Source organism: Panthera leo, chromosome A2, assembly GCF_018350215.1.
Source record: "Panthera leo isolate Ple1 chromosome A2, P.leo_Ple1_pat1.1, whole genome shotgun sequence".
In the NCBI taxonomy this organism is placed as follows: domain Eukaryota; kingdom Metazoa; phylum Chordata; class Mammalia; order Carnivora; family Felidae; genus Panthera; species Panthera leo.
In genome coordinates, this window is record NC_056680.1 from 69,297,140 (window position 1) to 69,311,112 (window position 13,973).

The 13,973-nt window shown below is 45.5% G+C and overlaps 1 protein-coding gene across 1 annotated transcript in view; it reads right to left on the reverse strand.

Moving 5' to 3' along the window:
• The window catches only part of VOPP1 (VOPP1 WW domain binding protein), a 110,357-nt gene extending 96,800 nt beyond the window's left edge, over positions 1-13,557 (reverse strand). Inside the window, exon 1 of the mRNA XM_042914157.1 lies at positions 13,330-13,557. Coding sequence (XP_042770091.1) covers positions 13,330-13,383 — 54 coding nt within the window. The 5' untranslated portion in view covers positions 13,384-13,557. The remainder of the gene's footprint in view (positions 1-13,329) is intronic.
• Positions 13,558-13,973: the final 416 nt, after the last annotated feature.

A 13,973-nucleotide genomic window follows, 5' to 3' on the forward strand; every position in this document is an offset into this window, starting at 1 on the left:
AAGATAAAAAGCTTCTGCACAGCAAAGGAAACAACCAACAAAACTGAAAGGCAACCAACAGAATGGGAAAAGATATTTGCAAATGACATATCGGAAAAGGGCTAGTATCCAAAATCTATAAAGAGCTCACCAAATTCCACACCTGAAAAACAAATAACCCAGTGAAGAAATGGGCAGAAAACATGAATAGACACTTCTCTAAAGAAGACATCAGGATGACCAACAGGCACATGAAAAGATGCTCAATGTCGCTCCTCATCAGGGAAATACAAATCAAAACCACACTCAGATATCACCTCACACCAGACAGAGTGGCCAAAATGAACAAATCAGGAGACTATAGATGCTGGAGAGGATGTGGAGAAACGGGAACCCTCTTGCACTGTTGGTGGGAATGCAAACTGCTGCAGCCACTCTGGAAAACAGTGTGGAGGTTCCTCAAAAAATTAAAAATAGACCTACCCTATGACCCAGCAATAGCACTGCTAGGAATTTACCCAAGGGATACAGGAGTACTGATGCATAGTGGCACTTGTACCCCAATGTTTACAGCAGCACTCTCAACAATAGCCAAATTATGGAAAGAGCCTAAATGTCCATCAACTGATGAATGGATAAAGAAATTGTGGTTTATATAGACAATGGAATACTACGTGGCAATGAGAAAGAATGAAATACGGCCCTTTGTAGCAACATGGATGGAACTGGAGAGTGTTATGCTAAGTGAAATAAGCCATACAAAGAAAGACAGATACCATATGGTTTCACTCTTCTGTGGATCCTGAGAAACTTAACAGAAACCCATGGGGGAGGGGAAGGAAAAAAAAAAAAGAGGTTAGAGTGGAAGTGAGCCAAAGCATAAGAGACTATTAAAAACTGAGAACAAACTGAGGGTTGATAGGGGGTGGGAGGGAGGGGAGGGTGGGTGATGGGTATTGAGGAGGGCACCTTTTGGGATGAGCACTGGGTGTTGTATGGAAACCAATTTGACAATAAACTTCATATATTGAAAAATAAAATAAAATAAAATACCAAAAAAAAAGTGGTTTGGAAATGTAAAAAAAAAAAAAAAAAAAAAATCAAAAAATCACAAAGGAAGACCACAAGAAAGGAAGAAAGGAATGAAGGAACTATGAAAAAATTTAGAAAACAATGAACAAGATGGCAAGAGAAAGTTCTTATCTATCAATAACAACTTTAAATGTGAATGGACTAAATTCTCCAAATAAAAAAAAAGCACAGAGTGGCTGAATATATTAAAAAAAAAAAAAAGAAAAGACCCAACTATATGCTTCATACAAGAGACTCACTTCAGCTTTGAAGGCACACATAGGTTCAAAGTAAAGGGATGGAAAAAGATATTCCATGCAAATGGTAACCAAAAGAGAGCAGGGCTGGCTATGCTTATTTATATATATATATATATATATATATATGCTTATATCAAACAAATTATACTTTCTTTCTACACTATACTATACTTTCTATACTATACTTTCTCAAAAGAGAAAGAAGGTCATCAAATAATGATAAAAGGGTCAATTCAATGTATAACAGTTATAAATATACTAGCACTCAACATCAAAACATGTAAATGTATAAAGAAAACATTGACAGATCTGAAGGAGAAAAATATATGGCATACAATAATACTAGGCGACTCCACTCCATAATATATAGATCACACAGAGGGTATCCATAAAGAAACAGCAGAAGTGAACAACACTATAGACCAAATGGACCTAACAGGCATAGATAGAAGTTCCCACAAGCAGCAGAATAGACATTCTCTCAAGTGCACATGGAACATTTTGCAAGATAGATTCATGTTAGTTCACGACACAAGCCTCAAGAAATTCAAGCAAATAAAAATAATTCCAAGGTTAGACTTAAATGGAAGACCTGAAACTGCAAAATTCCTAGAAGAAAACATAAGGGGAAAGCTCCTTTTTACTGGTCTTGGCAAAGACTTTTTTTAATATGACACCAAGAGAAGAGCACAGGCAACAAAAGCAAAAGTAAACAAGGGGGACTATGTCTAACTAAAAAACAAAAACAAAAACAAAACTTCTGTGCAGCAAAGGAAACAATAACCTGAAAAGGCAACCTATGGGATGGCAGAAAATAGTTGCAAACCATATTATCTGATAAGAGGTTAATAGGTAAAATATACAAGGAAATCATACAATTCAATAGCAAAGAAGCAAGTAACCCAATTGAAACATAGGCAAAGTACCTGAATAGATATTTTTCCAAAGAAGACATACTAATGGCCAACAGGTAAATGAAAAAAGGCTCAACATCACTAATCTTCAGGGAAAGGCAAATCAAAACCACAATGAGATGTCATCTTAAACCTGTTAGGATGGCTAGTATCAAAAAACACAATAGATAACAACTGTTGGCAAGTATATGAAGTAAAGGGAGCTGCGGGGTGCCTGCATGGCTCAGTCGGTTAGGCATCTGACTTCGGCTCAGGTCATGATCTCACAGTCCTGTGGGTTCGAGCCCCATGTTGGGCTCTGTGCTGACAGCTCGGAGCCTGGAGCTTGCTTCGGATTCTGTGTCTCTCTCTCTCTGACCCTTCCCAGCTCATGCTCTGTCTCTCTGTCTCTCTCTCTGTCTCTCTCTCTCTCTCAAAAAAAAAAAAAAACTTAAAAAAAAAAAGAGAATGGCTGTACACTCTTGGTGGGAATATAAATTGGTACACCCATTAGGGAAAATGCTAGGGAGCTTCCTCAAAACCTTAAAAAAGAGAACTGCTATGTGATCCAGTGATCTCGCTTCTGGGTATATATCCAAAAGAAATAAAATCACTGTTTTGGAAAGATGTCTGAACCCTCATGTTCATTGCAGCATTACTCACAATAGCTAAGGAAACAACCAAAGTGTCAATGCATGAATGTATATTTACAAAGTTATATGGAAAAAATATAACACTATCCCTGCTTTAAAAAGAAAGGGATTCAGCCATTTTCACAACATGAATGAACCTGGAGGACATTATACTAATTGAAATAAGCCAGACACGTGAAAAAATATGACAGTATTCCATTTATATATGGAATCTTAAAAAATCAAACTCATGAAAGCAGAGAATAGAACAGTAGTCATCAAGATTGGGAGAAGAGGAACATGAGGAAATATTATTCAAAGGGTACAAATATTCAGGGCAGAATGAATAAGGTCTGGACGGCCACAGTACAGCATGGTGACTACAGTTAATGAAACTGTATCGTAGACATGAAATTTGCTGAGAGAGTTGATCTGAAGAGTTCTCACCACACATACACAAAGGATAATTATGTGAGGTGACAGATACATTAATTAGCTTGACGGTAGTAATGTTGTCATAATGCATACATATATCGAAATATCACATCATACACCTTAAACACATAAAACTTATTTGGCAAGTGTACCTTAGTAAAGCTGGAAACAAAAGGGAATAAAGAAAAGAGAGATAAAGAAAAGAGAATAAAGATAAAACTTACAAGTATCAGTTTTAAGAACCAGTTTTTGACACATACTAAGCAAACTAGTAACTGCTAGTTATCACATCATCACCAGCATCTTATCTATTTGTCTATTTATTTTTATTTTCAAGTTTTTATTTAAATTCCAGTTGGTTAACATATAGTGTAATCTTAGTTGCAAGAGTACACTTTAGTGATTCATCACTTACATATAACACCTAATGCTCATCAAAACAAGTGCCCTCCTTAATGCCCATCACCCATCTAACCCATGCTCCCATTCAACTCCCCTCCAGCAGCCCTCACTTTGTTCTCTATAAGTAAGGAGGCTGTTCCATGGTTTGCCCCCTTTTTTCCATGTGTTCATCTGTTTTGTTTCTTAAATTCCACATGAGTGAAATCATATGGGATTTGTCTTTCTCTGACTTATTTTGCTTAGCATAATACATTCTAATTCCATCCACTTCATTGCAAATGGCAAGATTTCACTTTTCTTGATGGCTGAGTAATATTCCATTGTATCTGTCTGTGTGTATGTGTATGTGTTTGTGTGTGTGTACATAGATATACATCCGTATCTTCTTTACCCATTCATGAGTCGATGGACTTGTGGGCTCTTTCCGTAATTTAGCTATTATTCATAATGCTGCTATTAACATTGGGGTGCATATATCCCTTCAAATCAGTATTTTGTGTCCTTTGGATAAATACCTAGTAGTGCAATTGGTACATCATAGGGTAATTCTATTTTTAACTTTTCGAGGAACCGCCATACTGGTTTTCAGAGTGGCTGTACCAGTTTGCATTCCCACCAACAGGGTAAGTGGGTTTCCCTTTCTCTGCATCCTCACCAATATCTGTTGTTACCTATGCTGTTAATTTGAGCCATTCTGACAGGTATGTGGTGATACCTAAATGTAGTTTGTTTTGTTTTGTTTTGTTTTTAAATAGGCTCCACACCCACCATGAAACCCAACATGGGGCTAAAACTCACCACCCTGAGATCAAGAGCTGAGCTAAGATCAAGAGTCAGATTGTTTTGTCTGTGCTATCAGCTAGGGCCTGCTTTGGATCCTATGCCCCCCCTCTCTGCCCCTCCCCCACTTATTCCCTCTCTTTCTATCTCTCTCAAAAAATGAATAAACTTCGAAGAGTTAAAAGAAAGAAACATTCATTCTAAATCTCAACCATGGATGCTCTGCGATGCACAGGTATACAGCTTCCAAGTGGTCCTTCCCACAACAGCTCTCTTAGACCTTTGCCATTGCTTCAAGTTCAGACCCTTTCCAACTCACCCCCATGGCTTACTTTAATAAAAACCAAAACAATACAAAGGGGAAAAAAAAGGTATCTCGCCACAGTTGCCCCAACCTATTTCCACTAAACCTAAAATATATCTGCACCTTCCCTCCTACCCACCTCCTCATTTCCCAACTCAAACCACATTCTCTCCCCTGAGGCTAACATCTATATCCAACTCCTGTTTCCATTCCCCCCTCCATCTGCTAAGCTTTTCTGCACCAAGGTACTCTAGGTTAAGGTCTAAGAGGTTCACACACCACAAAGAGGCCATTAAAATACCTGAGCTAGGAGGTCCTCAATGTGGTTTGCCCAGGTCTGGCACTTAACTCATACCTGAGGGAACAGTCAGCATCCTCTTCCCAGACATCAGTCACCTGAGCATCTACAAGTATGGTGGGAGTTCAAATGGCAAAGGAAGAGAGGAGGGAAACAAGCAGAGATCATGTGGTACTTTCAGGGACCTGCAGCATCCAGGTTAGTCGCTGACTAAAGACTGCCAAGTCTTCATCCCCTCAGAGCCACTGTGCATCTGTTAAGAAATAAACACCCCAGAGGGCCTGCCTAGAGACAAGTTCACAATCTGTTGATCCAGCCTACACAAAGAGTTAAGGTTCAAGTGGGGGACTTTCCCATGGCCTCCCACAACACTAAGGCACTTCTCCTTTTACAAGTGAATCAACTGAGTCAATGAGAGCTTCAGTAATTTCCTCAAAGACTCCCAGCCAAGGCACACAAAGTGGAGATTCTATAACACATGGTCATGTCATCATCTGCTAACATCCATATGTTCATGTCCCCTCAAAATCCATAGATTGGAATCCTAATGCCTGATGTGATGGTATTAGCGGGTGGGGCCTCTGGAAGTTGATTAGATCATGAGGTCCTCATGAATGGGATTAGTGCTCTTGTAAAAGAGACGCCACAGAGACCCCTTGCTCCTTCTACCAAGGGAGGACACAGCCAGAAGGTGTTTGGCTATGAATCAGGAAGATGGCCCTCATAGGACTCAGCCATGCTGAGGCCTTGGTCTTAGACTTCCCGGCCCTCAGAGCCATAAGAAAGAAATTTCTGTGTTCAATTTTGTTAGAGCAGGCCGAATGGTCTGAGACACCACCCAAACAGATGTTGACAAGTTTAACAAGATGAGATAAAGAATGTTAATGTGAGTTGAGTTACAATAAATATATAGACCTCAATTTCAGTCTTAAAAAATATAAATTATAGTATACATCTCCACAACTGTTGTGAGGACTTGTGGGTTATCAGGAGCCCTTGTCAAAAAGATTTCAATGTCACTGAAAACTCAATGTGAATCTCTTGGCTTATCTTATCTGCATATGACAAGGTCCACAGGAGGGTTCTGATAGAGCCAGTCAGATCACGCCTATAGAACAGAGTGTCCTGAATGTTCAAATAAGACATAATGGGAAGACATAGGAGGCAAGCCAAAGGCTTCATGGCAAAATATACTTACCACTGAACTCATTCTTGCTTAGCAGTGCACCAACAACCCAGCCCACTTAACTAAAGCAGCTCTGGAATCAATCTTTGATGACAGGATCATAGGAAAGTACAACACAGATACCACACAAATGGACAGCAAAATGATCTCGCAGGTCTCACAAAGATGCAGTACCTAATGAAGCCTATGAAAGGGACAAAGAATCTGGCAGTTTAGCCACAATAATGACCCAACAGATGCTCAAAGGAGAATGGTAGGAATAAAACACAACAAGAGAAGCTAGAAGTGGACGTTGTGGGTGGAGGGTTGGTTACTAGAGCAAATAATTTTGAAAAAGAAAAAAAAGAAAAAAATTTACTATGATCATTCCTCTGACTTTCAATGTCAAGTGAAGACCTGAATATTATTCATCACATATTTTTGTCACAAAAACTAATCTCTTCCCCCACCCCTAAAATTCTAAAATTCTAAAAAATTCTAAAATTCTAAAAATGAATACTTAGATAAAATTCACTTATTTAAATTTTTTTTTTTATTTTAGAGAGAAAGAGATTGCACAAGCAAGGGAGAGGGGAAGAGGGAAAGACAGAGAGAATCTTAAGCAGGCTCTATGTGGAGCCTGAGGCAGGGCTCGATCTCAGGACCCTGGGATGCTGACCTGAGCCAAAATCAAGAGTCAGATGCTCAACTGACTGAGTCACCCAAGCACCCCTAACTTATTTTTAAAATTTGGACTTTGTTTTTCCCCCACTATTAACTACAAAATTCTGGTCCTTAAGTGGATTTACTTTGGGGGCACCTGGCTGTATCAGTCAGTTAAGTATCGGACTTCGGTTCAGGTCATGATCTCACGGTCCGTTGAGTTCGCGCCCTGCATCAGGCTCTGTGCTGACAGCTCGGAGCCTGCAGCCTTCTTTGGATTCCTGTCTCTCTCTTCTCTCTGCTCCTCCCCTGCTCATGCTCCATCTCTGTCTCTCTCTCAAAAATAAACATTATTTTTCTTTTAAAAAAACACTGGATTCACTTTGAGTGGACTTTTCCTAGGACCAACTATTTTCACAGTTTGACAGACTTTTCAAAGGGCAGCTGTGAGGACCATGAGAGGACTCAAAAGCACATCCTGGGAGAAATGACAGAAGGAAATGAACCTTGAGAAGAACACACTGGGGACTATAATAGCTGTGTTCAAATGCTGAGGGGCTGACATTGTGATTCTATTTCTTCTGAAAAGCCCAAGAATGCAGAACTAGAGCCAGGTTAAAAATAATGTAGACATCTCTCCTCAATATAACAGAAAACTTTAACAATTAAGTTGCCCAAAAAGTGGGTGCATTGTTTCCATTACTGCCGGTGTCCAAATAGGTTACAGCTAAGGAAGTAAAGGTTAGTACAGCACTCCATGCTTCAGAGTCCACAGCTAATCAATGACCTTCCGCTCTCCTACCTTACACCTATTCAGTTCCTTCACCCAAGGTCATTACTCAAGGATCTATTAACGCATTCAAATATTTACTGAGTCCTACTCTATGGCAGGTACTATTCTAGGAGCTAGAGATATTTCAGTCAACAAAATGGAGAAAACCTTTGCCCCTCTAAAGTTAATTGCATCAGATTTTGAAAGTAACAGATACACAGGAAGGAGGGAATTGGTCTGAGCAAGGGGTCTGGGAGGAGAATGGGTTGGAATTTTACATAGGGTGATCAAGATAGGCTTCCTGAAGGGTGGCATTTGAGAGGCCTCATCAACAGATGATTAATGTGAATTCTAGAAACATTACTTGTCATCCCATGGCTAGATAATCAAGTGACCACTAGCCCAATCAATAGACTTCTAGAGTCACTTCCCCCCAGCTGGCCTTATAGCTGTGCACAAGCCAAAAGAAAGCAAGGGCCAGTTAGAGCCCCAAGTCTGGTCCCAAGGCCCCTGGCCCTCCTCACATACCTGGAGACAGGTTTTCCCTGCTTCAGAACAAGGCCTTACCACTGGGTTCAACTGCCATCCACCAGCTCCCAGCCACCTATGGAGCTTCCAGTGATAACAAACTCCCTACAGTCCTCTTTTTCATTGAAATCCCATGTTGCCCAGATTGCCACTCTACAGAGTGGCCAGTTGCCACTCTACAGAGTGGGAGGGCTGAAAAGGTTTATTTCAGAGAATTGGCATCCAAGGGCTGCCACAATTGTTGGCATCCCAGGGCACAAGAAGTATTTGGCAAAAAAACAAAAACACACTTAAACATGACTTGGTTCTAATTTCTAGACTCCCAGACATCAAAATACACAGAACTTTAGGAAACTACTTAGTAATCCTCTTATTTTCCTTAGTTTCAAAAAACAACATTCACTTTCCAACACTCTCTGGAAGTTTCAAGCCTAAGAAGGGTTGTCCTTTTGTGGGAACAACTTTCAAACACATGGGAGCCTCACTTAAAGGTTTCCAGTTTGGGATCCAGGGCAGAATCAGAAAGATACTGATGCCACTCCCTTCAGGAAAGTAACCCAGTAGTTGGGGCGCCTGGATAGCTCTGTTGGTTAAGCCAGCCTCTGACTTCAGCTCAGGTCATGACCTCATGGTTTGTGGGTTCAAGCCCCCTGTCAGGCTCTGTGCTAACAGCTCAGAGCCTGGGGCCTGCTTCAGATGCTGTGTGTCTATCTCTCCATCTCTGGCCCTCCCCCACTGGCTTTCTCTCTCTTCCTGTCTCTCACTCTCTCTCCCAAAAATGAACATTAAAAAAACAGCTAACAGGGCAGAGCTTGCTTGGGATTCTCTATCTCCCTCTCTCCTGCACTAACCCTGCTCACAGGCACACACATGCTCTCTCTCTCTCTCTCTCAAAACAAATAAAAAAGCCTAAAATAATAATAATAATAATATAACCCAGTAGAGTTCATTACTCATCCAGTGAATGAATGGATGTGACAGAATGGATGTGACAGAATGCCTAGCACCTACCCTGGGGAAAGTTATATTAATTTTTCTTTTTAATTTTCTTAAATGTTTATTAATTTTTGAGAGAGAGAGAGAGAGAGAAAGCCAGTGGAGAAGGGGCAGAGAGGGAGAGAGACACACACAGAATCTGAAAGCAGACTCCAGGTTCTGAGCTGTTGTCGCAGAGCCCAGCGCAGGGCTGGAAATCAGGAACCACGAGATCATGACCTGAGCCCAAGTCGGAAGCTGAACCCACTGAGCCACCCAGGCGCCCCAGGAAGTTTCCATTCAGGAGTCCACTCCATCCATCCACGCCCATTTCCGCAAGGCCAGAGCCCTTACAACACATACTATAAGAACGATGCTATACAACTGTCCACAACCTGCCCTCTGTCTTCCAAAGAGGCTGCCCTGATGATATCTAGCAAAGAGGGCGCTCTGATCAAAAGCCCCACGGATAAAGGTCATGCCTGCATACCCTTAGGGCCTGATGACTCCCCAGGTTCCACTTGCAGCACACTTTGTCCCATTGGAAACGTCGTGGCTTTGGGTTCCAAGGTGCCCTGCAGCTGAGTGCAGGCCACCGGGAACGACCTCACCACAGCTACCTACCCTACCTACCAGGAGACAGCTTCGCACCCTTCACCCTTCCTGCAGGCACTGTGCTCAGGGTCTCGGACGAGCCAGGGCGCAGGACACAAGCAGAGAACGTTAGCATTTGAGGACGCAGAAACAGCTTTGGGGTTCCCCTACTGGGGGACCACGTTCACGGCCTGGGCACCTGAGACGTTGGTGACTGGTGCACGGGGCGACGGGGAATGCGGACCGCATGAAATGAGGGCCCTCGGCCGCTTCTTGTGCAATTCAGAGGGGGAGCTCTGAGTTCACCCCAAAGCAAAGGTCACTTCAGTCACCAGCTCCCAAGAAGCCTCCCTGCGGAAGGGATGGTGCCATCAACAGCCTGTTCCTCCTTCCAGCCCTGCCTGGGTTTCAGGGGGAGCACAGCACTGGGGGGGGGGGGGGGGGGGAGGGTGGTCCTAGGAAGGTCCCGCTGACCCATGCCCCCCACTGTGCCGCCACACTCACTAAGAGCCCCACATGTCACTCTCCAAAGTCTCTCAGGCTGGATGTGAAATCATAGGGTTCCCCACAGAAAGCATGACTCAGTCCCTAGAGCCTATTTTGCTGGATTCCCTGCTTCAGGGGACACGCACGTCTCCAAGCCCACCTCTGCTCTCAGGACATGCACGCTACGTGCAAATGCTTTCCCTGCCTCTCGACAGGCAGCAGTGGGAAAGCCAGCGGCGCAGCACGCTCACGTGGAGCCCGGCTGCCTGGCTTCATGCCTCGAGTCCTCCCGTTTCACAGCAGTGACCCCAGGCACACATTCTTTCACATCTTCCATTGGAAATACTAATGGGGACGAGAGTCCTTGCCGAGGTACTCTGTGTCAACAGCCAAGATCTCTAAAGTGCTCAGAACAGTGCCTGGAACAGGCTAAGTGCTCTACCAAGGTGGGATAAGACCAACGAAAACAAAAACGCATAGGCAGTCCTCTCGTGGCCAGCACCTAAGGGAACTGCTGGGGATGGTGAGGCAGGGGAGGTATCCCGTCCTTCCCCAGACAGTGTCCGGCTCCCCCTCCCTATTCAGGACTTCCGCTGGCAAAAAGAAAACCTCCCTGCCTGATTCTGGGTGGTGCCGGCTAGGAACAGAGTGCCAGAACAGAGTGCTGCAGGGAGGGCCACAATGGAAGAACCACCTTATCCCAGGGGGTGCAGGATCCACTGCTCCACAAGTACCATGAAACCAGTGCAAGCAGAACAAAGAAACAAAGGCCACGAACCAGGCCAGGGTGCAGTGGACTGTGAGAGGCCACCAAAGATCTCCCTGGATACTTTGATGTGCTTCAGGTCAAGAGACTCTGCCTCCTCACATATATGGCAACCGGGACAGCACGTCTATGGAGGCGGTTCAAGACTTGAAAAGCATCAAAGGTACTCTGACAACAACCAATTTTAGATGAAATTCAGGGCAACTAATTTAAGAAGAAAATGTCTCAGATATCTAGCTCATGTATCAAATTCCATGCGATGGGTTGTGCAAAATATAATAATAATGGTAATAATGAAAATAATATATTAAAGATAATAATAATCTCCTTAATTCCTGACACAGACAACAGACTCACCAGGCAGCAAGAGGGAGAAGTGACTCAGAGCCCACCGGGTCCCTAGAAGCCAGTGCATGTGTACTTGAGCAGGCAGTGCTCCTCTCTCAGCCTCCTTTGGAAATGAGGTCTTGAGCAAACGCTCTTTCATTGCATGGGTTCTACCTCTGTCAGGTGTCCTCTGTCACCCCCCAGGGACAAAATAGATGCTTAGGAGCCTCAGCTGCTGAAAGTGGCCTACACCACACCATCTTACTGAAAACATAAAGTACCAGTCAGATTGATATGTAAGTTTGGGAAAGCCTCAGTTCTTAGACTTTTGCTTTCGGTAAGGTCACGGTGCTGCCTTCAGGATGTTTTCAGCCTTTGAGACAGGATTGGAAAACTCTGTTGAAATGAGAAATTCCAATGCAAGAAAACAGTGTCTTTGGAAAGAACTGGGTCCCTAATGCGGTCAGGACTCCATACAGGACATGGCACCGCAGACACTTACACAGACACACAAACACAAACCCCAACAACCTGACAGAGGTGGAACCCATGCAATGAAAGAGCGTTTGCTCAAGACCTCATTTCCAAAGGAGGCTGAGAGAGGAGCACTGCCTGCTCAAGTACACATGCACTGGCTTCTAGGGACCCGGTGGGCTCTGAGTCACTTCTCCCTCTTGCTGCCTGGTGAGTCCCAGAGGAGATGTGATTCCTAACGTCTGAAACTCTTGAAACGCGGAACGAATACAAGACAGGAGGTGCTCTTCGGAAACATGAAGCACCACGCCCCACGGATATGAAGAACAAAACCCACAAGTCTGCCTGGAACAAGGAGCTTTTCCATCCACCTTCCTTGAGAGAGTGCGAAGAAGACGTTCCCACCCAACATTTCCCAAAAAGATGACTTTTAACTCCATCCACAACACCCAGTTCTCTTCAGCACACATCTCCAAGTAGGAAAGAGTCTGGACCACCCTCAAAAACACAGAAGCGCCACTTATTCCTGGCCCATTTGCTCAGAGTTCATTGATTGAATGCAAATGGCCTTCAGAAATGAAGAGCTCAACAGGGAGTTGCACTTCCCCTAATCCAGACTCCTACCCCAGAGTCCCATTGACTCCCATGATAGAGGACCCCCTTTAGCCAAAAGCGGGGTGGAATCTCCCCCTCCCCATCAGAGGGTGCAACTCCACCACCAGTGGCGGGGCGGGGCTGGGCGGGGCAGGGCAGCGGGTGTGGAGGGGGGAGGCAGGAGGCCTGTGTTCACCTGCTGCTTCCACTCTCAACCCCTTCAACACAGTCCCTGGCTGGCCTCCAGCAACTCAGGCCCACCACCCTGACTCTCCCTGGAATGTTTCTCTGGAATCTGAGGTCCCTGTGCTTCATTTTCACAGGCAGGAATGTTTCCTCCTGCTCTTGGCTGCGACGTCCCTGGCCCTGCCTTGACGTTTTCCCACAACCGCAGGTCTGCGTGTTCTCACCTCCACCCTCCAACCCACTGCACACAGCCGGCCTGACTCTGCGCCTGCGCAGCTCCTGGACCACCGCCCCCCCATCACCACTGGAGCCTAACCCCCCACTGGATCTGGGGCCCTCCTCCTGGAGGGAAAGGGCAGGGTGGGATGGCTACAATGCATAAAGGTCACTCCTGAGTCCTCCAGACCACCAGAGAAAGGAGAGCAACAAGAACCCCTGAGCACGAGGGAGGGGAGGTGGGGAAGGGCAGGCGGGGTCGGGTGGGAATGGAAGGGGAAGACAGAGAGGGGCAGGCAGAAACCCTGATGGGACCTTGTTACCAGGATCCCTACATACTCAGCCCTGGGACTTATGAAGGTACTGGAGGGAGGCTGTGGTTCTCAGCCCCTGGACCTTTAGGGTTCTCACAGATGGTCTTCTGGGGCATCTGGGCATCGCACCGCGCTCAGCCCCTGGCAGTGGTTGCGCTCCACGAGCCTATCCAAGAGGTGCCCCCGTGTAGCGCGGCCCCCACCTCAGCCCCTACCTCCAGGAGCAGCCCGAGCAGCAGGGCCGCCACCCTCCGGGGCTGGCGGCTCATGGCTCCGAGTCCTCTCTGGGTGTGTCCCGCTACCGGGTCGCAGGCGCCAGTCAGCAGCACGTCCCCCCGTGAGACGGTCAAGAGGGCAGGGAGGGCGTTAGTTCCCAGCAGGCCCAGGGTGGGGGGAGGTGGGGTCTCCGTGCGGCTTGAGGTCGCAGAGCCAGTACGCGGAGCACTTACAGCTCAGCCCTCGTTGCGCTCCGCCCCCGGCCTGGAAGCAAGCGCGCCCGCGTGCTCGCGCGCGCGCACGCGCGAGCACGCTCCTGGCACGCCCTCTTTGGCACGCACTCGTAGGCACCGGGATCCAAGCACAGGCAGGGGACACAGCTTAAGCCTGGAGACTGTATCAGGTTCTGTGTCTCCCTCTCTCTCTGCCCCTCTCCCCCATTCGCGTTCTGTCTCTCTCAAAAATAAATAAATATTAAGAAAAATTAAAAACAAAAAAGGTGAAACTTTGCGATGCTTTCCTCCTAGCCTGGTATCTCTCCTGTGTGTCCTCTACCTGGTTCTAGATGATGGCTGGTTGCTTCCAGGAATTGGTAATAGGGTAAGGGCTGGCTGGCCAGGCTGTTTCCCCGAGGAAAGACCAT